This window comes from Zonotrichia albicollis, chromosome W, assembly GCF_047830755.1.
Source record: "Zonotrichia albicollis isolate bZonAlb1 chromosome W, bZonAlb1.hap1, whole genome shotgun sequence".
Taxonomy (NCBI): Eukaryota; Metazoa; Chordata; class Aves; order Passeriformes; family Passerellidae; genus Zonotrichia; species Zonotrichia albicollis.
The window spans coordinates 7,933,145-7,959,275 of record NC_133859.1 but is presented as its reverse complement, the minus strand read 5'-3'; the positions used below and the strand labels follow the sequence as shown (position 1 = coordinate 7,959,275).

The window sequence follows — 26,131 nt, the reverse complement described above, 5'->3', positions numbered from 1 at the left end:
TGAGAAATATAAGGAACATTTACAACAGCAACAAGTCCCCAGAATTCTTGTTCCAGAGAGGAAATATCCACCAAGTTTTAACCTTATGTTCAAACAAGAAGTTCATTTTAGACAGAGTCTTAGCCATAAATGCATACTCTTATTTATAATTTAATGAAAACTATTAAAATGTGCTCCGTGGTTTACTATGCAATGTGGCCTGAGGTACTTTTAAAAGTTAGTCAAGGGTTGGGGTGATGAATTTTTGGGCGAGAACAGTTTGTTTTGTTTGTTGATTTTCTTAAATATTATTGCCTAAACTCATGTTTTTCTGACTAATTTACCAACCAGGAAATAAAGCTCTATCATTCACATTCCTGTGTTTCCCTAAAACAAAATTATTTCAAGATAACTACAGAAACAAGAAGGAACCCATCTAGATGACAGTGGAAGAAAAGTAACTAACAGGGGTTATGCAGCTGGAGCTGTTTCTACAGACCTTGCACTGGTCCTCAACAGCCTACACAGATGATATTAAAAGGAGAAACAGAAACCTCTCTGTCAGGGGAAGTCAGTCTGTCATTTTATGACACAGGTCTTTTTTTATCAATATTCATAGATATAGAATACATTGCATAAAATGAATTACATACTTATAAAAATCTAGCCCATTGTCAGTTACCAGATCCTCCTCAAGTAGAATGCTCTGTTTATGAGAGCTCAGCCATCCTGGAAACTTTCAATGTTACTGGTTTTAGGTTTTAGTTAAGAGGTGCTTGTAAGCAAGGCAATGGAAGCTACTTCTGATTTCAGAAAAACTGTTTCCCTCTGCTCAAAGCACAAATAGTCATTCACCCAGAGCAACACACATTCCTCTGGGTAAATCAAGGCCAAATTATACTCCTGGGATATTGATGTCTCAAATGTACCATGTGTTTACCTGTCATGTTGTCACACACCTCCTTTATGGCATTAGCTTTAAGGTGAACACTGCACAACAGGCCCTTCAGGGCACCAAAACCAGTCTGTCTCAACAGCCAGTTCTAGTCGTACAAAAATGCCCACAGCCACCCTTCCTGCAGAGAAAGTCAGACTAAATAAATGAATACAAACCAGTCACATAAGAAAAGAAGGAGCCTTGCTCTAGTAGGTAGCAGATATAGATTAAAGAATACAAAAGTTAAAGATTATGTTTTCATCATACAAAAAATCCCTTTTAAATCTCAGTTCATTCCATGACCTTTAGTCTACCCTATATAGCTTACATTTTGGAGGATTTTCCACACCAATATTCTAAACAAGGGCAGGGAATCACAGCAATTTCCTTAAGTTTTTTAAATACCAGTTGCTTCTAAATAGAAATTCCCAAGATCAGCTTCTGTCTTGAGGGAATAACAGCTTTTGTGTATTCATGAAAGAAGCATGCTCTGCTGTCTCCTGTTGACAAGTCACTTACATACAAGCATTATGATTTTTCTCTGTCTCTTCCTTTGTCAAGTTCCAATTTCCTGTTACAATCTGGGATGATTACATTTTGCCCCATGTGAGTTTATAAACACATTGTAAACAGGTGAAACAAATCAATTAGGATGATTAAAGGCTTCCAGCTGGGTCTCCAAATGTGTCGCAGTCGAGGCGGTCATGACATAAAGCAGAGACCACAAGTAGTCTCAGTTGGTAACACTTGGCAACAGTTTATTAATGAAAATGGCTGATCTTTTATACACTTTCCAGTTGTTTACCCTTCTTCTACCTTAGCTATTGGCCACAATAATTCAATATCATGCCATTGGTGAAAAGTTACTCTGACTCCACCTAACTTTCTAAAATCGCTTCATCCAGCTGCAGAATGCTCTTATCTTCCTTCTCTCGATCTCCTTGGTTACGGCCTTGGAGAAAGCTCCTTATCAGCTTCTTCTTCTTCTTACTTCTTGCTCCTTTAGCTAACAGGCCCGCTGCTAGCCCCTTCCACACAAATGGGCATTTGCAGGATCCAATTTTAAACATCATTTTCTTTTAATAACATCTTGTGTATTTTTGCCACAATTTTCTAAATGATGTGTTAAAGATGAAAGGTCTTCCTGGCTGTATTAGCCAGTCTATGCTATTTCACAAAAAGACAAATTAGGTTTATTTTTTATCTTTTCTATTGTTGGGACCATAATACACAAACTTCTCAAGCTTTTATAGTATTTAGCAGCTATTTGGCTCATGTTACTTGAAAACTGTAAGAGAGATATATGATTATGCTGCCATTCAAACTACTGGCTTAAAGAGTTTATCAATGGTATTCAAAAGAAGACTCTCTATTTCTGTTTCAGAGAAAACAGATTTTCTTGATTTGGTGAACCCAAGACACAAGAAAAGAAGAGTCCAAATTGTAGACTCTAGACAAACAGAGCAGTTCAGAAGGGAACTGGATCTGTTCTGACCCCAGCAGCTACGAAAAGAGTGCAGCAGCAAGTACACCATAATGCACCAGCCATTGTAGCATGCAGCCTGCATGATTTCTCATTAAACTCAGTGGAAAGACACTTGCTGACTTTAGTAGTAATCAATTAGGGACAAAGATTAACATAAGATAAAGGTGTAAGAGAAATGATGACAGAGGGATGTCATACGGCCACAAAAAAAAATCATGTGCTAACGATGTGCATATGAAACTAAAGTGCTATCTAAAATGCTTTGGAGTCATACACGGAAGAACATGGTGCAGTTGTTGAGCAATCCACATTCTTGGAAGTGCTAGCTTGAACTCTACCTGTACATATTTCCATCCCTGCATTTCTAAATATGCATATTCAATCTTATAATTATTTTCCAAGTATAAATTTTTTGTTGGGTGGAGTCATAATAATTTTTTGCTTGTTGTGATGAGTATAATGAGTTCATTCCTTTCAGTGATGTATATTTTATATCCCTGCTTTGTTGTGTACAATAAGCTATCTGTGGCACTATCAGCAGCTCCCACTGGAGTGAGAAATCATTACAAGTCCCATCTTTAAATCAAACCACCTCAGTGGGAGTTCAGAACCCTTTATTCAGCAGGGAACCACACTGCTCAAGCCTGGTGACAGACTGAACAGTAACTGTCCAAAGACTGCAAAGCAAATTGTCACAGCACCCCACTGAAAAAATGTCTGTGTGGCTCCAGAATGCTTTTCAGTGGTGTAACAAGGCTTCAGTTGCTTGTAGCCATTAGAAATCCTTCTTCAGCTCAAATGCCTACCATCTTTTACTGTCCCTGGAGAGGAGGTGTTGAGAGGTACAAGGTCTGTGTATAAATATCACAGAACATGGTGAACCTATGAGGGCTTCTGCATTTGTCACTGGCTTCAGAACAACTGCATAAATTTTGGGCACTATAACATAAAGGCATTACTCTATCTAGAGAGCATCTACAGGAGGACCACAAGGCTGGAGAAGGGTCTGGAGGGGAAGCCTTATGAGGAGTGGCTGAGGGCACTTGGATTGCTCAGCCTAGAGGAGGAAACTGAGGGAAGACCTCACTGCGGTCTTTACCATCCTCACAAGGGAAAGCAGAAGGACAGGCAGTGATTTGTTCACCCTCCTGACCAGTGGCAGGACCTGGAGGAACAGCATGAAGCTGAGTCAGGAGAGGTTTAGCTCAGGTATCAGGAAAAGGTTCTTCACTGTGAGGGCACCTGGGCACTGGAACAGGATCCCCAGGGAAGTGGGCACAACACAGCCTGTGTCAGCTGGATAATGCTCTCAGGCACGCAGTGTGATTCTTGGGGATGGTCCTGTGCAGGGTCAGGAGTTGGACTCTGACTCTCATGAGTTGCTTTCAACTCAGCTTATTGTACGATTCTATGACGAAGCTCAGACTACTTGAAAGAACTGTGGAGTAGCAGAACAGTCTGTAAGACAGATGACACTGGAGCACCCAAGAAGTCCTACTGTTCCCCTTGCATGTTGTTTATGGTTGGCTGACTACAGAGAGAAAAACTCTCTGGGAGTCCTCTCCCATACAGCTGCAGAGGCAGAAGGGCTTGCCACCAAGCCACACTGCCAAAATGTTCTGGTTTTATACCACATCTACTTACCTTGGAATCTCTGCTATGCTAGGGCTGATTTCTGTCATGTCTTTTGCTCTCACATGACCCCCACTTTCCTTTCTTACTGTCTCCTCTCTCAACACAATTTCTATATGCTGTTATTCTACAATTCTCCTTTCTTTGCTTCTTCTCCTACTAGCTTCTCATTTTTCTCTTTTCACTCCTAGTTTTTTCATTCAACAAACTGCTCCCTAGTCTCAGTTCTTTTGCTAGATCCTATATATCTCATAATTTTCCCTTTCACTCCTGGCCTATTCAAACATTTCTTCTATTTCTACACCATATTCAGCACCATTCACTGCAAAATTCAGATAGCATGTCTACTCTTCCCCCTTGTAACTGGCATTTTTCCATCCTTAATATATGTAAGGGTATCATACAGAGCAGTCGTAATATTCAGGGGCAATATGTTCATTACACATACCCACTATCCTATCCTTAGCCTCCTTACTGATTTTCTGAGCAACACCTAAGCATGGAACCTCTAGCCTGTGCTAGCAGGAGCTTTCATTCCTGCTGGAAGCACTCTTGCTGAATGGAGAGAGATCAAAAGCAAGAGCAAACCAAAAATTTAGTGACCGCTACTTCAGATTGAGCCTACAGAGATAGACAAACTAGCCATAGATACTTGTAATGGCAAGATAACATTTACAGCAAACAAAATCATAAGCAGGAGCATGTGTGCCTCCTTTGCAAATGACAGCTAACAGTGCAGGAAGAACTCACTTCTTTTCAAGGCTTCTTTTGGCTAAAGAGATAACATCCAGATTCTGTTCAAACATGGAGGTAGTTCTTGACCTTCAATAAAGGCTCAATCCACATTTTCTACTTTACTTCTGGCAATGATGGTTTCCCTAAGAAAATGCTACCAAACATGCATGACAAATCTGAGTGAATGTAATAATTGCAATTATAAAGCAATATCTCATTATGTTAATGAAGCAATTTTGTTTCTAAGAAAAGCCACTTAGAGAACTTACACTTACAGAACACACTGTAATTGTTAGCGTACCGGCAAAGTAGAATAACTTAGATTTGTTATCAAAGGCTCTGTAACAGAGCTGTCAATACTCTCCACTAAATCTATCCAGAACAAAGCTATTATTGAGAGAATAGTCAAAGCTCCCCTACTTCCTTTCCATTTTGCTTGTTAGAATGACTGCCTCTGACATATTTGTAATCAATCTTGTGCAATAGCTAGGCTGTTGGCTTATGATTCAAATTTGAACTCTAAAAATAAATAGCGCACTTTTTATCTGATCCTTGGCCTTTGACTTATTTTCCTCAGACAGCCAGTTGTTAAAATTTCCATCAGTACAGCTGTATGAGTCACTTCACCCAAACAATCCATGTCTTTAAAGGGCAGACAGGGAGATAAAACAACCAAATTTTATCTTAGGCAACAAGAACTACTGTTGGTATCTATTGGGAGTAAGATTAATATAACTGGGAATAAGAATAATGTGAATGTAATAGAAATCTGACAATAGCACATAAAATAATAGCAATGTGCAATCTGAATAAAAGTAGCAATTTGAAGGAATGATTCCAGGCTAGAAGGAGATGTCTCAAGAATCTCACAATCATGTGAGATTATTATTTGCTTACAGCTTATCACTTACTACAAGTAAAGATCTTCAAATATTTGGACAGTGCTTGGCAGTCCACACAAAAGCCAGCTCAATTTGAAAGACAGGGCACATGACTACAAACTTGACTTCTTTACCAAGTGGTACTTACTCTTCAGAGGAGAAAGGAACTAGGTAGAAGAGGGCAGCAATCCAACTGCTGTTCTCAAGAAACAGAAGACACCCAGCGCTCAAAACTATTTCATACTAAGTAATACCTAACACAATAAAAAGCCAAAGGCACGTGAAAGAGAGGGGAACTAACTGTTACCCTACAGAGAAAAAATATCAAAGTGCAGTGAAAACAAAAAATTACCAAACTTGAAATTCCAGATATGGAAACTGATGATTCAGAACTGAACTGAAGCTGTTTTAGATCGCTCCCTGTTTCTGACAACACTTAGATGTTTTAAGATACTAGGGCAGTTATGTCTACTAGAAAAGGCATAGCACTATTATGACCAATGTTGGATTTATCACATATTTTATCATTAACTATAAACAGAGTTAGCTTTGCTAAAACAAATATCTGTTCTGTAATTACTCATCTGAATTTCCAAAAAAATAAGACTATCTTGAGTAAAATTTGTGTACCACAGCATGCAAATATGGATGTAAAAGATTATTGCACAAATTCTTACCAGAAACATTGTTTTATAAATATTATTGTTATTGTCTCATGGCTAATGTCAATATGTAAAAACCTTGGACAAGTCTGCCATGAACCTAGATGTGTACCGTAACAATTAAAATATATGACTCCATTTATTTGAAATGAGTATGAGTCTTTCAATTGCAGCAAACACAAGATATTAATCAAAAAATGGTTGATACAAATTTTGTGTCTTCCTTATTCCTTGCATCTGTAACAGAAATAAAAAAAAAAAACACAAAACAAGACTTGTTTTTCTATTACTGTTGATTTAGATGCTTTTTCTCATTGCTTTTTTTTCTAAACTTTTAATTGTAATTACTTAAACATTTTGATTCTTTTTTCTGCATGTTCTTCTAAGGTTACCACATTCCTGAATTGCCAATACAATTATGGGCCAGGACAAAGAAGGCTATCCTTCCTGGGAGCACGGGAACTGAGAAGGCAAATGAGATGTTTTCTTGCTTTATGCATCTACTTCCCTTAATGCTTTTACCAGTTCTAAACTGGCTCTTCTCTCAGTTCTCTGTATGAATCAGTTGCTCTGTTGTTCTTTGGCAGACAATCTGAAGTCAGTCTCTCTCTACTGAAATAAATGCATGTGGACTTATCAGGTTCCTGTAGCTTTGGGACAGATGACTATTAATCCTGACAGCTTGGCTGCAAAATTTTGTATAAGAAATAAATGTTGTATGACCTAGCAGAGTAACAGAAGATTCAGCTGCATTGTGCTTTCCCATCAGGCTGTACAGTAAGAGAATTGTCTAACTTTTTGCAAAATAGTTTCTCTACTGATAGCACATGTGATTAACTGGGTGTCCCATGGCTGCAAAATAATATCCAATGAACCTGCTTCTCCTTTCAGCGCTGCCTTCACTGGAGCAGAACTACACAAAGAGCACAGCAACATCAGAACTGCAGTGTCATGGTTTGAGCCTGGCACAGAGCCAGTGCCCCCCATGAAAATGCCCTCACCCTGGTGTCTGCTGTGAGATGTGACCAGGAATAAGCAAAACAGGCTTTAGCTTAAACATAAAGAACACTTTATTACCTAAACTACAGGAAAATAGGGAAAGACCATAAGGAAAAGAAAAAAATTGAAGACCTTACAAAAACCACTTTCCCCCTCCCCACTACCTGACTTTCCCAATCCGATACATTCTCCCAAATCATCAACTGCCCAGCCTTGGCCCCACACTTTAGTATACTCAAACTGCAGTTCATGAAGAGGAAAGGAGTCCTTCTTGTTCCATAGGCTTCCCCTGGAAACACACTGAAACCTCGTGTGCTTCCCTGTCACTTCGGCACCACCCGGAAAAAGTCCTTTTGCCGCTTGTGACATCTTCCTTCCATGCCCAGTGCTCTCACCACTGACGCATGGACCAGAGCTGCTTTTAGGGTTGTCTTTCAAGGATGCCTTGTCTCACTCCAAAAAGGCACAGTCTCTGCTTTGGGACATCTGTCCCCCCCATATTTTTCCAACCCCCTGGGGCCGGGGGGTCCTCACGAAGAACCCTCCTGGTTTTGAGCCACTGCTTCCCCCTAAGTGCAGTCTGTGTCACAGGAACAACTGAGTCCATGGCCACAAGAAAAGTCCAGCCAAAAGGCCACTCCAAATCATCTCTTCCCATTCAATCATCTCCACGTTCTTCGGGCCAGGTCCTTGTCTCATCTCATCTCTTATCTCCCTTCTTATTCAGCTTCGAGGAGGATTAGCATTTTTGCAAGGCCCCAATCATGAAAGAAAGGGGTTAAAACTTTCAGTCTCTGTCTGTCCCGGAGCGGCACTCCCACACACGCTGCCCACACGCTGCCGCTCCGGCCGGGCACTCTTCCTCCCCCCTTCTCCTCCTGGGCCGGCTGCTATCACATTCGGTGTCGCCGGCTCTCTCTCTCTCTCTCTCTCTCTCTCCTGGGGGGGGAATGGCTGCCCGAGGGCTGACTCCCTGGGATCTTCCACCCTTCCATCCTCGAAGCCCCCTCACCTCCCATCTCTGTCCAGGCCCAGGGCCTACCACGTGGCTGCCCCTCCCCCGCCCAGCAGCAGCGACTGGACAGGGGAGGGTGATCTGACCTCTTCGCCGCGATGTCCCAAGAGAGCCTCCCAAGGCCAGAGGCCCTGCTTTTAACCCCTGTGTATTCTCGGAGGTGTGTCCAAACCCCACTGGCTACACCAGGTGTCAGTATGAAACTCAGAACATCCATTGGTTTGACCACAGCATCCCAGAATTCCCACTCCTTCCTGGTCAAACCACCACATTCAGGAAGACAAATATCTCCACTTTTGCCCTAAGCTTTGGCTGATTCTAGATACATTTGAATTTCTGAAGAGTTCTTACACAGAGGTTTTTGCTTTCTTTTACAGATATATGGCCATTATTGATCCCTTGAAACCTAGGCTCTCTGCAACTGCTACCAAAGTGGTCATTGGGAGCATATGGATTTTGGCATTCCTGTTGGCCTTTCCCCAGTGCCTATACTCCATAACCAAGGTGATGCCTGGGAGAACTCTTTGCTATGTAGCATGGCCAGGTGGTCCAAAACAGCATTTTACGTAAGCTTTTGTTCTTTTAAACTTGTGCATGGTGGTGTTGAGACTTGCAATGGACTTGGCAAAATCTCTGGCATTGTACAGATACTCTACACGCAGAATAACTAACAGCTTTGATCACTGAGAAATGCAGAGCCATTTTTCTACGGATGATAAAGCATTATGTGTGATAAACAGAACAAATTTATTCTCTTGCACATCTGAGTGTGCTCCCTCCTGTGCTGCATTTTTACCGTCATTGCTGCATGTAAGATCACTACTTCTATACAGACAGATGGTCAGAACTGGGAACATAACATGCAGTTCAAAGCAAACTTCCTCTTTATCCTAACCAGGAAAAAAAAAAAAGGCTTTCTAGTCTCTCCTCAGAATCATTTAGGTTAGAAAAGACTTCTAAGGTCATCAAGTCCAACCATGGACCCTACACTACCAAGTCCGCCACTAGACTATGTCCCTGAGTGCCACATTCACAGGTTTTCAATAAATCCAGGGATGGTGAATCAATTGATTCTCTGGGCAGCCTGTACCAATGCTTGACAACCCTTCTCGTGAATAAAATTTTCCTAACATTCAGTCTAAACCTTCCCTGGCACAGCCTGAAGCGATTTCTTCTCTTGTAACTAGGGAGAAGAGGCAAACATCCGTCTCACTACAATCTACTTTCAGGTAATTGTAGAGAATGAGAAGGCCCTAACCAGCTGGTTTTTTCTCTAGAATTCTCCATGGGAGGGCTGGATTTTGCCACTTCATTCTGTTACTTATGTCAGATATTAGTCCAATAGAGAAAACTAGATAACCTGTAACTGATTCCACTTTCTGAATGTGAGAATATCAGTCAATTAAATTAAATATATCCTATTTGTCCCTCTGGTAGAGTTAGGAATAAGTGGCTACTTAGGCATCTGTCCTTTCATGTCATCACTGACATTTAAGAAAAATATTGTGTTCAAGGCTGAAAGTCTGTGTAACTATCTGGAATCAAATTTGACCTTTTGCTCTTTATGAGGCAGGTGAAAGACATCCTAGTCACATATAATTTTTATCACTTTAGGAGCCACTCACAGACATTTCTCTTTAGGGCAGGAAGGTCACTCTCAGTGATTGTTGGGGATCCTTCACTTATCATTCACTAGATTTCATCTGAAGTTGACATTTAACCAGGAACTAGCAGGAGGCACAAGAAATGATCTTTGTTTTCCCAGTGCTGACATCAGCAGCGGTGACTTTACTGCACACAGATTTGTGTTGTCTGTGTGCACAGATCTGCCATATGAAGAACGTTGGGTGATAGGACTCTTACCAGAGTTTTTGCATCAATATATCAGTAAAATACTTATTTTCCTCTTTATTTTATGGTCCAGACTAGAGCTCCAAATGCCTAGCTTTCCCTCATGATACTTGGTTGTGCAATTAAATCAACTCAGCTAGTTATGGACAAACCCACCCTATTCTGCAGTCGCTAATCAGAATAACCATAGAGTCACTCATAATACACTAGTCCAGGCTCAGCATTAGACACCCCACAAAGCACATGCATTAAAATGTACATAAATTTGCAGTGCAATTCCAGACTTTCAAAAAGACAGTGAAAACACCAAGGACTGGCCAGTTAATATAAAACATGCTTTGTGCTAAAATAGAAGTCTTGACTTCTAGCAGCCCATTCCATTGGTATAGCTCCTCTGAAGGCACTTACCACCTTACTATCTTTTCATTGCAGGTATCATGTTATTGTGATTGTGCTAGTCTACTGCTTCCCACTGCTCATCATGGGCATCACTTATTCCATGGTGGGAATTACCCTCTGGGGAGGAGAAATACCAGGTGACACATCCAACAAATATCACGAGCAGCTCAAAGCGAAGAGAAAGGTACTGTTCCAGTAAATCCCACTAAGTGAATACTTATAAAATCATCTGCAATTGTGTTGCAACATATCACAGTAAATTCTTTCAGAAACACCAAATCACCTGAAATAGCAGTAATGAGAGATCAGCTTCAATACAAAATTTGATTAAGTTTGACAAGTTGTCTTCTCTGTTCACTGGCTGTTCTTTTCATAACATTAATGTTTGTCATTAAATAAAGGAAACATTTGGGTTTTAACTTCTTACTCCACATGTAGCAGCACAGACTGTGCCTGCTATGTGGAAGCTAAGGCAAAAAAGTTTAGCCTTCAGAGAGTTAAGATACTGACTTTTGAACAATGGGCTAGCAGACCATTAGCTCTTGTTAGATAAGATTATTATCCTACTGAAACAAAAGTGAATCTTGCTGTAACTGTGAAGTGATTAAGGTCCATGCATATTTGAGATAAGAACTGATCAGCCTCTTTGTAATATATAAATTAGATTTTTAAACAATTACTTTATTGTGAGAAATGCAAACAAGTTTTCCCAGATATTTTCTTTCAATCCCTTTCACTGTAGGTATTGCTTAAACTAACTAGATTTGGGATTGCTTATGAACTACTTGACCATCTCCAGTTCAGTTTTCCTAACGTTGCAGTGCAATGAAGGTTTCTTTCCTACAACATTCTTTTTCTTAACCTAACTTTTCTTATTTAGTAAGACAGCCTTCTGCATTTTTATTTCTGACACAATTTTTTATACTAAAATCTATTTAACCTTTCAGACTTGAAAAAATCGTACCCTAATACAAACTTCTAATTCACAATGATGAGCACATTTTCAGTTGCCCAGTTTGCTTCCTGTTGCTGTATGTTTGAACAGTGGAATATGCTACTGGGCTGCAGCAACAGCAGAGTGGGGCATATTGGGTCCTGACAGAACATGAGATCTGCAAATTCTGGAGAACACTAACATTTTCATTTCTTTCAGGACACTGCAGAAATAACTTTCTGTAACAGATACATCTTGCAAAAGCAAATGTGGAAGGGAAGTTATTAAATTATTGCAGAACCAGGACATGCCAGAACTGCAGGACCTGTTATCAAAATGACTAAGTAAAATAATCACCTTGTGACATAGAAACTAGAGGTCTCTGAAGACCAAATCTGTTTTTTACTATATGAAACAGAGAGCCCAATTAAATCCCTTGAATACTTTAAAAGCAGCACCTGTTTAGAATTCTAAATATATACAAGAGACAAGGAAAAGCATCCCTAATTAAAGGATTTTAAGTGTGAGAGTACAGAGATGCATACCTTCAAGACATGCAACAAGGGAATTAAATTATGTGCAGATATATTATAACTGCATCAGTGACTTTATGGGTAGAGCTCCATGACAGCACTCTAGCTACACTGCTGTGCTCTCCAACAGGATTTATGAAATAACTGGTATTTGGAAAGATGAATCATAATTGGTTATTCATAGAGAGGAACTAACAGACTGGAATCCAAATAAAGCCATAACTCAGCCCGCCTCTTATAACAGAGCTAGTGCTTTGCCCTTTTCAGACAGAGAAATAATCTGTTTCTCTTGCTATTTAGTATATAGGTATCAAGACATATGGAAAATCTGTGCACTTATAATGAAGGAGAAATATAAAATATCTGATTGTTTAATATCAGGCAATGTTACAGCACAAAGGTGTCTGATTAGGGTTGTTTGAAATTTTATTTAATATTAAGAAGTTAGTGAACAGTTCATGCAAGACCTTTAAAAGAAACAATGTTTGCCAGCAAAAGATTTGAAGCTTGACGAAGTTGTTACTAGTTCAACAGATAGTCTCATCACTTCCTATATATGATTGGGCAATACAGTCTGAATCCTCCTGAAAGCATCATTCCTTCATTGGGGATGAAGGATTCAAAGAATTTCACACTGCACACTGTAGGCTGGACAACACAAAGTCATGCTTAGTATCGGTAAGGTCAAAGACCAAATATTTAGAAATTCAGGACTGGATGAAACTACAAAAACCTTTTTTTTTTTTTTCCTTGACACACAGCTCAAATATCTCAGGGATTGTCCCATTTAAATCTGCCTGGTATCAGTTTTTTGAACTTCTGAATATTTGCTACATGCGGGGACTTTGCAGCCATTATTCCTTCTTCTTAAAGCCCCTGGCATGAGATTGACTAATGTCCAGCTGAACATCATCTATTCTCCTGCAATTTCTATTTTCATTATATGGAATTATAGTCTCAGTGGTGTCACACATAACAAGTTTGTACAAGTGTCTCATAATATTATTATAAGATTTGCTAGGCCAAAATGTTCTTTATATCCACTGCAAATCCTTGTGCTCAGATGTTGTCTCCACATCCTGCTTTTGCTATCTAAAAAGTCCCAATCATTCTTTCAGCTTTACTTAAACCATAAGAGGGAATAATAATGTATTGCAAGTAAAATCAGTTAGTATTGTTTTTATCAAGAGGTACAATTCTGATACAACAGTTTGCTGAAAAAAGAACATTTATTTCATGCTATAGCCTGGCCACAATGGGAAGAATACAGAGCAGCAGAAAATGCTCTCCTTAACTTCCGTATTTCCTTTACTGTTCCTTTTACTTATGACTGTTACTTTGTGATAGTATGTCACCAGGCATCTTTTTCAGTAAATTTCATTCCTCCACACTTCTACTTCTGCATTTTCTTCTTCTCCTAACATACCTTGAGGTGTCATCTCAATTTATTTTAGCAATGAAGACTGATTAAAAGACACATTGTTTCAATGTATTTCTTTCTCTCAACTTTGAATATGAAATGAGAAAACAAGTCCCGTATGCTTGCTTCTCACAGCCTCTGTGAGTGTTTTGCGGAGAAAAGAAGAAACCTCACAACTTGTAAAAGTTGTAAAGCCCGGTATGCTTTTATTACGACGCGCGCCGGACGCAAGACTCCCCAAAAGGGCATGCGTGCCCCTGGAGACTCCGAGTCCCCTTTTTATCCCCCCTTCCAAATGCATATGCATACAGTTTCAAATTAAGTTCATACATATTCATTCCACACGACATTTAGCACTAATTCTTCTTTATCGAAGGAATTCCTAAGTCGGGGGCAGATTGACCTCGTGGTTTTTCTGTTTTTCTTTCTCTGTCTCCTTGCTGTCTCTGGAACGCGGCCTCTCCTTCAGCTTTAGCTCCACAGACCCTTCACCTCTCCTAGACACTTTACCTAGTTCAGGATGGATATTCTGTCTCATTCCCCCCTTTCCTAGGAAATAAGTAAATTCTTTTACTTAAGGAAAATTTCCACGACAATAAGTGTCTTTTAGCGCTTTACCATGTACATTTGACAAAGAGGTTAGTACAGCTATTCGTTGTAGCATTCTCCAGTTCCAAATTAAAAATGTAATAGATAATCCTAAGCTTATCCCAACTAATATTAGTAAAACTAGAATAGGGTGGCACAACTTATCAAAGGTTCCATTTGCAGTTGGTGATCACCCAAAGATCACATCTCACCAGTGATTATCCGTATTTTATTCTTTGTAGAACTCTGGTTATTTCTTTTGTACCATGTTGGACAGTAATTAAGGTTTTCTTTCCACTTTCTCGGATTTCTTTCAAGACTTCTAATAGGTCTTGGTGCTTAATTAATTGTTTTACCAATGTAAGGTTCACTCCGATAGGGGTAGGTGGTAGTCTGTGATACATTGTGTAATTGGCTGTAATCAGCTGGTGGGATGTTACTGGTACCAAATACGAAAAATCACACCCAATAATCTTAACAAAATTACAAATACAAATACAGAGATTAGAATGGTTTCTACTAGACAGAATAACATCATTGCTATTAATTTGTACAGCAGCACAAGCAGTTCTCGAACATACGCCCTTTTCCAGTATATACGAGCACAGTTTTCTGGTCAGTGACTGGATGAATTTCAAAGTGACAAATACTCTGTTCAGTGTCCAAACACATCCTGGGCATTAGCAGTATTGCTTTCACAAATGAATCCCATTTGTTCTCTAGTAATGCAGGATTCTAAGTTTACTACCTGCCACTTTTCATTCATCTTTTTGTGCCCACACTCTATGTTCTGAAGGATAGAGTGTTGTTTCTTCATGGTTTAATCTTAGGGCAATGATGGGATGGATAACATAAACAGTGGCATTACGTATGGTAAGCACAAAGGCAGTGGCCACATTAGAAATAGGATCATAGGTGAAATTCACCATAATCCACCAGGATTAAAACTTCCTTTCAAAATCAATTGCATTATCCCATTCAATTTTCTGAATTTCAGCTGGAAAATTACCTTCACCCCTTTCCTATATGATCAGAGCTGCTGTTGCTTGTATCCATAACTGTGCTTGTATACAACTGAAAGCTAAAGACACATTATCTTGAACTATACTAAGTGCTTCTACTATCAATTTGTGGTCTTGGTCCCCGGCCTGTTCATACTTCTTTACTTTGGCAGTACTTTTGAAATCTGTCACTGGCTAGTTCCTAATGCCAGTAGAGATTACTATAAAGGCTGCTTCAATTTTGTTAGGCTACCTGCTGCAGCAGCCAGTTTATTCATCAGTATTTCTGAATCAATTCTATTTAAAACTCCTAATCTTGTCCCTAATATGCCAGTTAGATGTTTGTTATGGGGAACAGGAACTGCTTTCTGTCCATGATCATCCTTCCCTGCCAGAGGGATGTGCTGGGCTCCTACTACAAATTCAGACACACTTCACAAGTGTATCTGACAGAGGTTTAGGTCATACTTGAGACAGATGTTTGTTCTGAAATGTAGAGACTTCAGGGAATCTAACTTCTCTCTCTCCCTCCAAAGCACCTGATTTCCCAGATGTGTGGCAAGCAGGAATGTCTCTCCTGGTCACCCACCTTGCCCTTAGCTAAGATCAAGCTGTGGACTGTGTTCAGGGCAGAAGATAATGGAGGGGAAATCTTGAGAGAAGAGCCTAAATTCATTGCCTACAGGCTGTATCAGGGTGAAATTACACCAACTGTCTGATTCACTTAGGTTATCACAGACTTCCTGGTGTTCATATACACCAGGGGAGGTTCAGACACTAATTACATCTGGTCTCTCATAAGCCATCCTTTTGATGACTAAGCACTTTACTTTGATTTCTTCGCTTCAGATTCCTTGAAGTGTTCACAGCTCCTGTTCTTGCTATTCTTACTCCTCACATACTTGATTCTCGTGGATTACTACAGTAGATATGTTTAATATAAACCTTCTTTATCTCAGAAGGTTTTCCTATGGATCCAGTATACTGATTAAATGCCAGGGACCAAGGCCATTCAGCATTGCTTTGGGTAGAGGTACTCTCTAGTTCTAAAACTTCAGTTATAATTCCATACAAAACAATTCTGTACACTAAAGTATGAGCTACTCCCGACCGCAATATACTCATTTTGCCCGAATAAGTTTTAGTCTCAGTTCATTGTCTCCTGGTGTCACTCCTGAAGGGGCTTCTGGGCCTTCTTCACCCGAGAGTGATGGATCCAGGCATTCTGCTCCTTGATTTTGATTGCAGTGAAGGTGGTGAGAGGTACTTGCAGTGGTCTCTCCCACTGTGGTTCTGAAGTCTTCTCTGTAAGAGACTTAACATATACATCAACCCCAGGCTATCCAACTCCCTGCTCCGAGTTCCAGCCACACGTTTCTCAATTACTCTGAGCTGTTTGCTTAATGCCACCATGTAAGTGGACATTCTGGACATTCCCCTTGTATTCTATTGTCTTCTATAAGGCATTCCAAAAGGATTCAGCATTCCTTTAGCTCAAAAGGTTTAGTTTGAATTTGCAATAGTGCTAGTGGAAGAGCTTCTTGCCCCAGTCTTATGATTTGCTGCTTAATCAAATGATTCATTCTCTCCCCCTGGCCGCTTGATTGGGGCAGTATGGGGTGTGAAGTTCTTAATCTATGCCCAGATGGCTACTAATCTGTTGCACTATTTTGGAAATGAAAGGTGATTCTTTATCTGAGGATATCGTGGCTGGAACTCTGAATCGTGGTAATATCTCTTGTAAAAATGATCTGGTCACTTCTTGAGCTTTGACAGTTCTGGTGGGGAATGTTTCTGGCCACCCTGAAAATGTATCTATTAATACCAGTAAATACTGATACCCCCCTTTCCTTGGGAGTTCTGAAAAGTTGATTTGCCACTGCTATACAGGCCCATGGCCACTCCCAGTCTGACCAAGTTTTGGCCCAGGGGTATTTTGAGGTTAGTCTGGAGGCAAGGATCACATTATCAGCTCACCTGAGTGATAGTGGCATGTAGATTCCTGACAATGATACAACAGTCCTTTCAATCAGATGTGTGTTCTAGAAAGCCTGTGGGAATTACTACTTCAAAGTCAACACTTCATTCCAGTGCACTCTGTATCACTCGCAGCGTCGGTCATTTTGAGAAAGGAGCCACACTCTATAAAAGGCTTTAAGTAATTAGGCCCTAGTGTGTTTTCTAGTGCCCTTCCTTCACTAGTAACCACGAAAATGGGAGGGGATTACTAGCTCTCTTTCAATGGTAGCCCACCCCTTGCAGTTGTACGTCTCTTTTGATTAGTATTATTGTATTATGGCTTACCTTCGAGGAAAATCTGTACCTCACCCTTTGCTGCTTTCTTTGCCTCTCCATCCGCCAGCTCATTTCTTTCCTCCAATTTTAAGCTCACTCTCTGGTGTGCCTTAATATGCTTTTTCAGGTAGCCGAACTGCTTCCAGCAGCTGGATTGTCTCTTCTTTCCCTGTGAGGTCAGCAGTCCCCTCTCCTTCCAGATGGCTCCATGTGCATGCACAACTCTGAATGCCTTTTGCTGTTTCTAAGGCATGGGTCCATGCATTTATCTCAGCATCCTGTGCAGAGGTACCTGTTGGTAAGGGTCCACACTCTATTACCTCTCTGCAGGTAGTCACTGTGAACTTTGCAATGTCGCTTTCTTGTCAGTGAACCAGGTCTCTGCATCGTCCGGAGGAGTGTCCTTTAGATCTGGGCGGCTGGAGTAGGTAGCTTCAGTGGTCTCTAGGCAATCATGGTGTACTGCTTCTTCTTGATTCCACTGAGAAAAGAAGCTGGGTTGACAATATTAGTCACCACTATCTCTCCATCATCTTGCTCTACCATGATGGCCTGGTATTTCAGAAACCTCTCTGGTGAAAAGCCAGTGGCCACCCTTTACTTCCAGTACTGCAGACACTGTGTGGGACACTAGCACAGTCATTTTTGTCCCAGGATAAACTTGTGTGCCTCTTGAATGTTCAGCACAACTGCTGCTACAGCTCTGAGGCAACCTGGCCATCCTTTGGCTATTGCATCTAGTTGCTTAGAGAGGTAAGCAACTGCCCTCCGGTATGGACCCAAGTCTCGAGCCAATATTCCCAGAGCAATTCCTTGCATGGAAAAATAGAAAGAATGCTTTACTTACATCTGGAAGTTTCAAAGCTGGAGCCAACATAAGGGGACTCTCTAGCTGGTGAAAGGCCCGTGTGGTGTCTCTTGTCCACTGGAGATCTCAGTTCCCATTGGCAATAAGAGCATAGAGGGGTCTGGAGAACAGTCCACAATTATGAACCCACAGCTGGCACTACACTGCCATGCCTAAGAAGGTTTGGAGTTCTTTCGTTGTCTGGGGTTAAGGGTTTGGCATAGGGCTTCCCTGCCTTAAAGTCTGCTGCTCAGCACTCACTTCTTACTCCAGGTAGATTACCTTCTGTTTCACTACCTGTGCCTTTTTCTTTGAGACTCTGCATCCTTGGAGTCCTAGGAAATTCAAAAGGCTTACCGTCCAGGCTTCTCTTGCTTCCCTCGTCCGAGTGGCTACTAGAAGATCATCTATGTACTGCAACAGCCTCCTTTCCTCTTGTGGAGCTTCCTGGGACTCTGGGTCCTTGCAAGCTGTTCTCCAATCGGAGTGGAGAATTTTGAAGCCTTCAGGCACATGGACTGTGTGAGCTTGTGTTTGAATGCAAAAATGTTCTGGCTGGCTTCATGGATAGGGAGGCAAAAGAAGGCATCTCTTAGGCCTAAAACAGTGAACCAGGTTAGCTCAGGTGTTAAACAAGTTAGTAAGGTCTATGGATTTGCTACCACAGGGTACAAATTCTGTGTTATCTTATTGACAGCCCTTAATCCAGTACTACCAGTTATTGGACTGATTCCTTCCTTACCTTCTTTTTGAGGGTACTACTCAGCTCTCACTGGTTGTGTTCTTTCATTAAGCTTGATGGGGGAGCATCCCATGGGGGAGCATCTTTCACTCTCCCTGGTGCAGCAGAGGCCCATACCCTTGAAAACACTTATTTACTTATTCTAATATCTCCTTACTAATGTCTTTCTTAATTTCAGTGTCTGTTAATATTAAGCCTAACATCTTTATATTATTTGCCTCCAGAGTAACTTTTCTCATTTGAGAATGTTTAGCAAATTGAGCGAATTGTACAAAAGCTTTTAGGTACACATAGTACACATGTTACTTTAAAGGTTTTAAAAAGTATGCCTTTTCAGACTGGCCAGTTGTTCATTCCCCACACTACAACATAAACATTCTCCACAGGTACTAAAGCTTTATTTAAAACTGAACACATGACCCTTGTACTGACAAAATTCTTCCCTTTTGGGAAGGTTACCTTTACCCCTCCTCCCTTACCTTGGGAGGAAGCCTTTACAAATCATATGTGCTCATTTTGCGAACTGTGATTGCTTCGCATTTCAGCGTGATAATCCTTGCCTGATTTCATACGTTGCTATCTTATGCTGCATGCTGAACAACATGTTTGATTTGCTTTCTCTTTGCCTTGTCTTCCTTTTCAGGGGCCAAGACCAGAGAGCAGTCTGATCTCACAGTCTCTTTGTCATTCTGGGTGATTTCTTAAAACAAAAGACATTTCAGCATACAAAAACTATCCCATTTATCTTCCTATTATAAAACAGTACTAACAGCAATGAAGCACTATAAATCTTTTTATTTTCTGAGCTGCTCTTACTGGCAACCTCCTCCCAATGAGCCCCTCCCAAAAGGGGCTAATTTAGGAACCTGTTTGCTCTGGTCAGTTCTCATTATTTATTTCTCCTTGCCCTATCCCGCTTCCATTCAAACCTTTTTACAGACCTTCACAGTAGTTTCTCAGTTTTCCTCCTATACACACAGCTCCAGGTGGCAGGTATCAGATGTAATTCCCACACACAAGCTCTAAGACCTTAGGTTCTGAATCCGCTTGACCAGAAACCTTTAATTTACACTCGGGGCGTGTACCCTGACACTTATTGGAACAGCAAAACAGCAATACCAGTGTTTCTCATAAACACCGCACTGCAATAATACCTGCACATCCAGCTTTTGCTCACAGGCCATTCCCGTGTTCCCTGGGGAGACGGGGCAGCCAGAGCTGTCCCTGTGCCCAGGGCGCAGCCACTGTCACCTCACACAGCCTGCTAGCCTCTTGATGTACCAAAGGCTCCCCAAAATTGCTCACAAAGGCAGGCTATTCTGTTTGTTACAGAGAACTTTAAATCCTTTCAGCGGATTGTTTCCAGTAAAGACTTACTGCAGTACCAACCGAAGTCTCATAAATCTCATAAGTCTCATTAACTAATTCATCTCATTCATCCCTTCTATATAAACTCTGTTTTACAAAATATCAGTCTTTTCTAGTTCTCTTCTTGCACAATTTAATTAAGCACTGTGTCTACTTACACTTGTTTTGCTGCTTTGCAAAAGGGCTGTGTTAGTCACAGCCAAAACTCTGATATACCTGCAGACACAGACACACGCCCCCCCCCCCGCCTTATCTCAAATTCACTAGAGCCAAGGCTTGAATTGCTGTGAGGGGGAGAATTCTTGGAATTCCTTTAACTCACTTTATCGAAGTTAAACATAAATCACTGTACTATAGCTCTCCTATGTAAAATGCTACTCTTGTTGCAACAAAATCTTAAAATCTCCACAAACACCACTATACAGTCTGAGAATCAAATTACCACAATGCAGCGGAAGAAAATCACCACACAAAATCACCGGGAAAGGGCATATTTCTCAAAGTGCTCACTTTTCTCAACACAACACAGCACACCATAATTCGGCATTTACTCAAATAAATTTTTCCTGGACACAATCAAAATAACAGCACACAGTCTAGAGATCAAGTCCAAACATCCAAGGCAAAGGAACTCTCTGAGCTCATACTCACGGTTAAAATGTACCAAATCTACACAAATCACTACATTCAAACACGATAAATACCATCACTGACATTCCTCCACTCACTTCTCTGCGGGGCACTTCTCTCCCTGCCCCCGCAGCCTGCTGCAGCCGGCGCCTCTGGCCTCACTCGGCTGCTTCAAACACGGGGAGTACTGACCCCCCCCGCACTGTAGGGCACTGTAGATTTACTCTCTTTTATACACCATACACATATCACCTGCACGATCACAAACACAGTGCACTGGCCACACACATTAACCATACAGCAACACAGTGTCCGGACATCACACACACACACAAACAAAACACACGGGCTCACCAGTTCTGCTCCATCAGAACTATGAATCCTCAATACACACATACACGGGTTCACCCGGCTTACCCCCAAAGCCGCTAGCGGTCTGCTCCATCAGAACGACGAACCCGGCCTCTAATACAGCTGCTCTATCAGCTGAACCCCGTTTCTAATACAGCTGCTCTATCAGCTGAACCCCATCTCTAATACAGCTGCTCTATCAGCTGAACCTCATCTCTAATACAGCTGCTCTATCAGCTGAACCCATGAACCCAGACGTCTCTGGGTGGTTTACTCCCTTTCTCTCCTTCCTCCCCCCCCCTGGGGCCCCATACATACCGTATTCTCCTCCGCAGGCCAGCGGGTCGTTGTCTGTCCTCGCAGGTGGCAAGTTGAGACAAGCGGAGCCCCACCAGGAAAAAATCCTGGGGCGCGCCTTGGAGGTCCGTCTATCCCCCCTGCCCCCGCGGGGACAGAGAACTCCTACCTGGCTCGCCAAAATGTTTTGCGGAGAAAAGAAGAAACCTCACAACTTGTAAAAGTTGTAAAGCCCGGTATGCTTTTATTACGACGCGCGCCGGACGCAAGACTCCCCAAAAGGGCATGCGTGCCCCTGGAGACTCCGAGTCCCCTTTTTATCCCCCCTTCCAAATGCATATGCATACAGTTTCAAATTAAGTTCATACATATTCATTCCACACGACATTTAGCACTAATTCTTCTTTATCGAAGGAATTCCTAAGTCGGGGGCAGATTGACCTCGTGGTTTTTCTGTTTTTCTTTCTCTGTCTCCTTGCTGTCTCTGGAACGCGGCCTCTCCTTCAGCTTTAGCTCCACAGACCCTTCACCTCTCCTAGACACTTTACCTAGTTCAGGATGGATATTCTGTCTCAGTGAGAACTCCGGTATGAACACTTCACACATATTTCTCTGGTTTGTTCTTTTTTCCTTTCCCCTTCTTTTCATAGATTTAGAGAAAGTCCAAGGAAGGGCAGCTAAAAATGATCAAAGGACTTAAGAAGTGATTAAAATGGCCTGCACTTTTTAGTTTGGAGATGAGGAGGCCAAGGGACAAGATGTCAGCATTTAGAGAAACACAAAGGTAGTGGATAAAGTGACTGAAGAATTGTTGGTCACCAAATCCTGAAATGCAAGAGCCAATAGGAAAGGAGCACAAGGCTGGTAGAAGAGAGAGCACTTTAAGAAAGTGTAATTTAAAAGTCAGTAAAGGGCATCTGAAAGGTTCTCCTGCCAGTTGCTTATTATCTCACCGATTTCAGAAAGGCTTTAGAAAAATTAACAAGCAATAAATTCATAAATCATAGAGTTGGAAAAGACTTCCACGATCAACAAGTCCAACCTCTGACCAGTCTCCACTGTCAACCAGACCACAACACTAAGTGCCATGTCCATTCATTTCTTGAACACTTTCAGATATAGTGACTCCACCACGTCCCTGGGCAGCCTTTTCCAATGACTGACAACCCTTTCAATGAAGAAATCCTTCCTGATGTCCAAAATTTCTCCCTAATGTCCAAGTAGATACTGAAAGGATGAATCAGAGATGCCCTCCTCTTTAATACAATCCTGGGCGCTGGGACAGTATCAGGAAAATAGAAGACGGAAAATTGCCAGGTTCATAGGGTAAACAGCACCTTCTACTGCCTCTGAGACAGAACAGTAGGATAGATGGGGAGCTGTTTGATTTAGAAGGAACTGTCCTATGTCTTTATGCTCCTGTTTTTACATAGCAGTGTAGTCATAAAAACACTCTGATTTCTCACTGGCTTTTAGTGCCACTAAAAATGCAGGTTTTCCTTTTTTATTTCTTTATTACATATGAATAAATTACATGAAAACACATTAATATGTATTTTATACCACACTTTACAAAGAGAAGTACTAGTTAGAAATAATGATACTTTTGCTGGCATTAAAGAGTAGCCAAACATGTCAGACCAGAAAAAAAGAAGATTAATTGCTTCTCTATGGAGTAATTTATTGTGGAGAAGAGGCAGGAAAAAAGAGAAAAGGGAAAAAAAACCCCAAGAAGTCAAAGCATGAAACATTGCAGTATGGCATCAAAACTCTTGAAATATTGAATTATGGGCTGACAGATTTGAAAAAACAAGACTCTACTCATCACATAAAGCTTATTCAAAATAAATAGGTGATGAAATATTACACTATGAACTCACAGATCAGATGATAGCCAATAATTAACCCTAAAATCAGAGATCCTTCTAGTTAACAAGCAACACTAAGCCTAGACAGACTAGGGTTAGATATTGCTCCATTCATAAACACTTTTGTGAAAGTTTGCATCCAGCCATGTGAAACAAAATGTTTTGATACTCTGGGTACAAGGGTTTGTCTTGCATGTGACTTCCTACACCATCTTGAAACTTCACTTTTATCCTACATATTTGCTCAGACTTCTTCAAGGTTGGAAAGCAATTGCTTCCTCATGGGACTGCATAAAGACATGGTAAGTTTAAAATCTTCAGTCAGTTATTTAAAACCAGTTATTTAAGCAACCCATCTTCTGGCTTATCCCAGCATGGGAATCAGCACTGTAGTCTCCACTACCTTATATTTATATGTCATTTTCAAAATGACATAGGGAATAGAAGTTTAATGCAGCAGAAAGCAAATATAACTTGATTATCCTAAATTCAATTAAATCCCCCTCTGCAGTCAACTACTCTACACAAATATGTACTACAGATTTCAAGGGAAAGCCCAATCTTGACAGCTGACATCCTTATATATACTGAAACATCACCTGTGACTAGTTTTTAAAAGTCAGACAGTAAGAAACACAATTTTATGGTCTTTTTTTCAGGTAATGGTTTACCAAGGCTGCACACATGTCAAAATATTCACTACACATATTTAGGTGTGCAAAGAGAAGCAAATCCTAGAACACCCTGTACGTACAGTGAAGGCATCTTCACCCTACATAGAGTCTAAGACTACAGATCACCCAGACCTGCCATGCAACAGATGTCTGCTGAGGAGAACTTACATTGCCATGGTGCCTTCCTCATCATTTGTTTATTCATGGGTCATGAGTGTTTCCACCTTGAAGATTCGTTTGTGCTTTTGCACCCAGGCAGGAATGACTGCCATGGTGGTCAGACACACCTCTTCCCTTTAGCTGATCTTACATTTCTGGGAGTGATATGTGAAACAACCTGCCCATCCTGCTGTGGGGTAACAAGGTGCAGAAGCTCAGTTTGCTAGGAATACTGTGCATCTCCTGCCAAAAATAAGGGCCTGTATAATTTTTTGGTCCATTGATATACATCTTCTGTAAATGTGTCTTCTCTTTGACTTTGCAGAGAGTGGCAATGAAAAAGTACAAAACAGACTAAATAAATACTAGAAGAGAGCTAACATAGAAGATTAAGCTGGAGAAATAAACACTATTTTAAGAAGAGGTGATCTCAGTGATCTAACAGTCACAGCACTATGGCTTATATTGTAATGTGTGAGTGGCTGTGTGGCTTGACTAGCTGAAATTTCATACAGCTACAGTTAAATTACCATTTATCCAAAATGCTGATGCACAGTGAGCATCTTGCTGGCCAAAGCTCTATCATGATTGAAAGCCACAGGTGTACTTGAGTGCAGCCACATTGACAAATTTAGCAATCATTGTTCAGCACATTCAAAAAGAAAAAAGGCTTAGTAATATGAGGTTGAAGAACAACTCACCCCAACTAGCACCACTTCTGGGCAGTCCACTGCTCTGTTATCAGCCAACAATCAATAGAAACAGAGATGCTTTTTAAAGACTGCAGTCCTTACATAGAAATGTCCCTAATTAATTCCTCAGGCAACTGAGGGTGTAGCAAAAATACCAAAGTGGCAGCTTATGCTCATACATTGTGTTTCCCCTAAGCAAAATACAAAGTGACCAAAAAGTTTCTGAAGTGGTTAGTCTGACTTTATTATTTCATACTTTTAAGTCCGTCTCCTCTGAGGTTATAATCACATAGTCACGTATGTCAGATTTTGTGAAGCTACTCTCAAAATTAAACATTTTTCAAAATTTTCATATCAATGAGTCATGAAAAGTTATGTGTTTGACAATGTCACATTTCTTACTTAACGTAAGGAAAAACGGGAAGAAGGAATTCTCCGATGGTTTTAAAGGCTCTTTAGAAAACAAACTCATCCTTTGTTTTCCAGACACTGGAAGATGTCGAACTGTGCTGCCCAGTGCTTTCTCCACTTATTCATTGAGTGTCAATTTGTGTTCTTTCAATGGTAAAACATTAAATGAAAACAGAACATGAACCAGCCCTCAGGCCTGTCACCACAAACAACTCCTAGAGAATTCCATTGATATCATCTTAAATCTCCATCTTGTAAAAATCTCACTAACCATAGAGTTCAGTTTTCCAGCTAAAATTCTTTATAGACAGCTCCATGCCATTATTTTCAGTTAGCTTAATTAATTACTTAACATCCCTCACTGGTGTCATGTTTACAGATGCTTTTTTATGTCCATTTCTTCTCTGTCTTTGTTCACATTTGTTACATAAATGAAACTAGTGCTTCTAATCTTCTTTTATGTAACATCTTCATGCAACAAGTGACCAAAACCAGACAAGGAAAGCCAGCAATGTAGTGTCACCATGGTCGTGCACAGGGGTAACTCCCTGTTCTCTACTGAGAATGCCTCATCTGGAACATCCTAATATTTCATTTTTTTTCCTTTCATGAAATGGATGACCTGGTCTTGCTATAATGAGTCAATAACATTTGTCTCCTCCTCTTTTGTTCACAACAGGCAAACAAATTCACAGCAGATAATTTTATTAGTCCTTAATTGAGCAAATCCCAGAATTTTGCTGAG

The 26,131-nt window shown here is 40.8% G+C and overlaps 1 protein-coding gene across 4 annotated transcripts in view; it reads left to right on the top strand.

The window, feature by feature from the left end:
• LOC141726879 (neuromedin-K receptor-like) overlaps positions 1-26,131 on the top strand; it is a 49,585-nt gene that overhangs the window by 6,175 nt on the left and 17,279 nt on the right. For 2 of the 4 annotated variants that reach the window (XM_074531982.1, XM_074531985.1), the window contains exons 2-4: positions 8,704-8,892; positions 9,514-9,555; positions 10,610-10,760. In XM_074531982.1, coding sequence (XP_074388083.1) covers positions 8,704-8,892; positions 9,514-9,555; positions 10,610-10,760 — 382 coding nt within the window. The remainder of the gene's footprint in view (positions 1-8,703; positions 8,893-9,513; positions 9,556-10,609; positions 10,761-26,131) is intronic. The other 2 variants (XM_074531983.1, XM_074531984.1) reach the window with 2 other exon arrangements.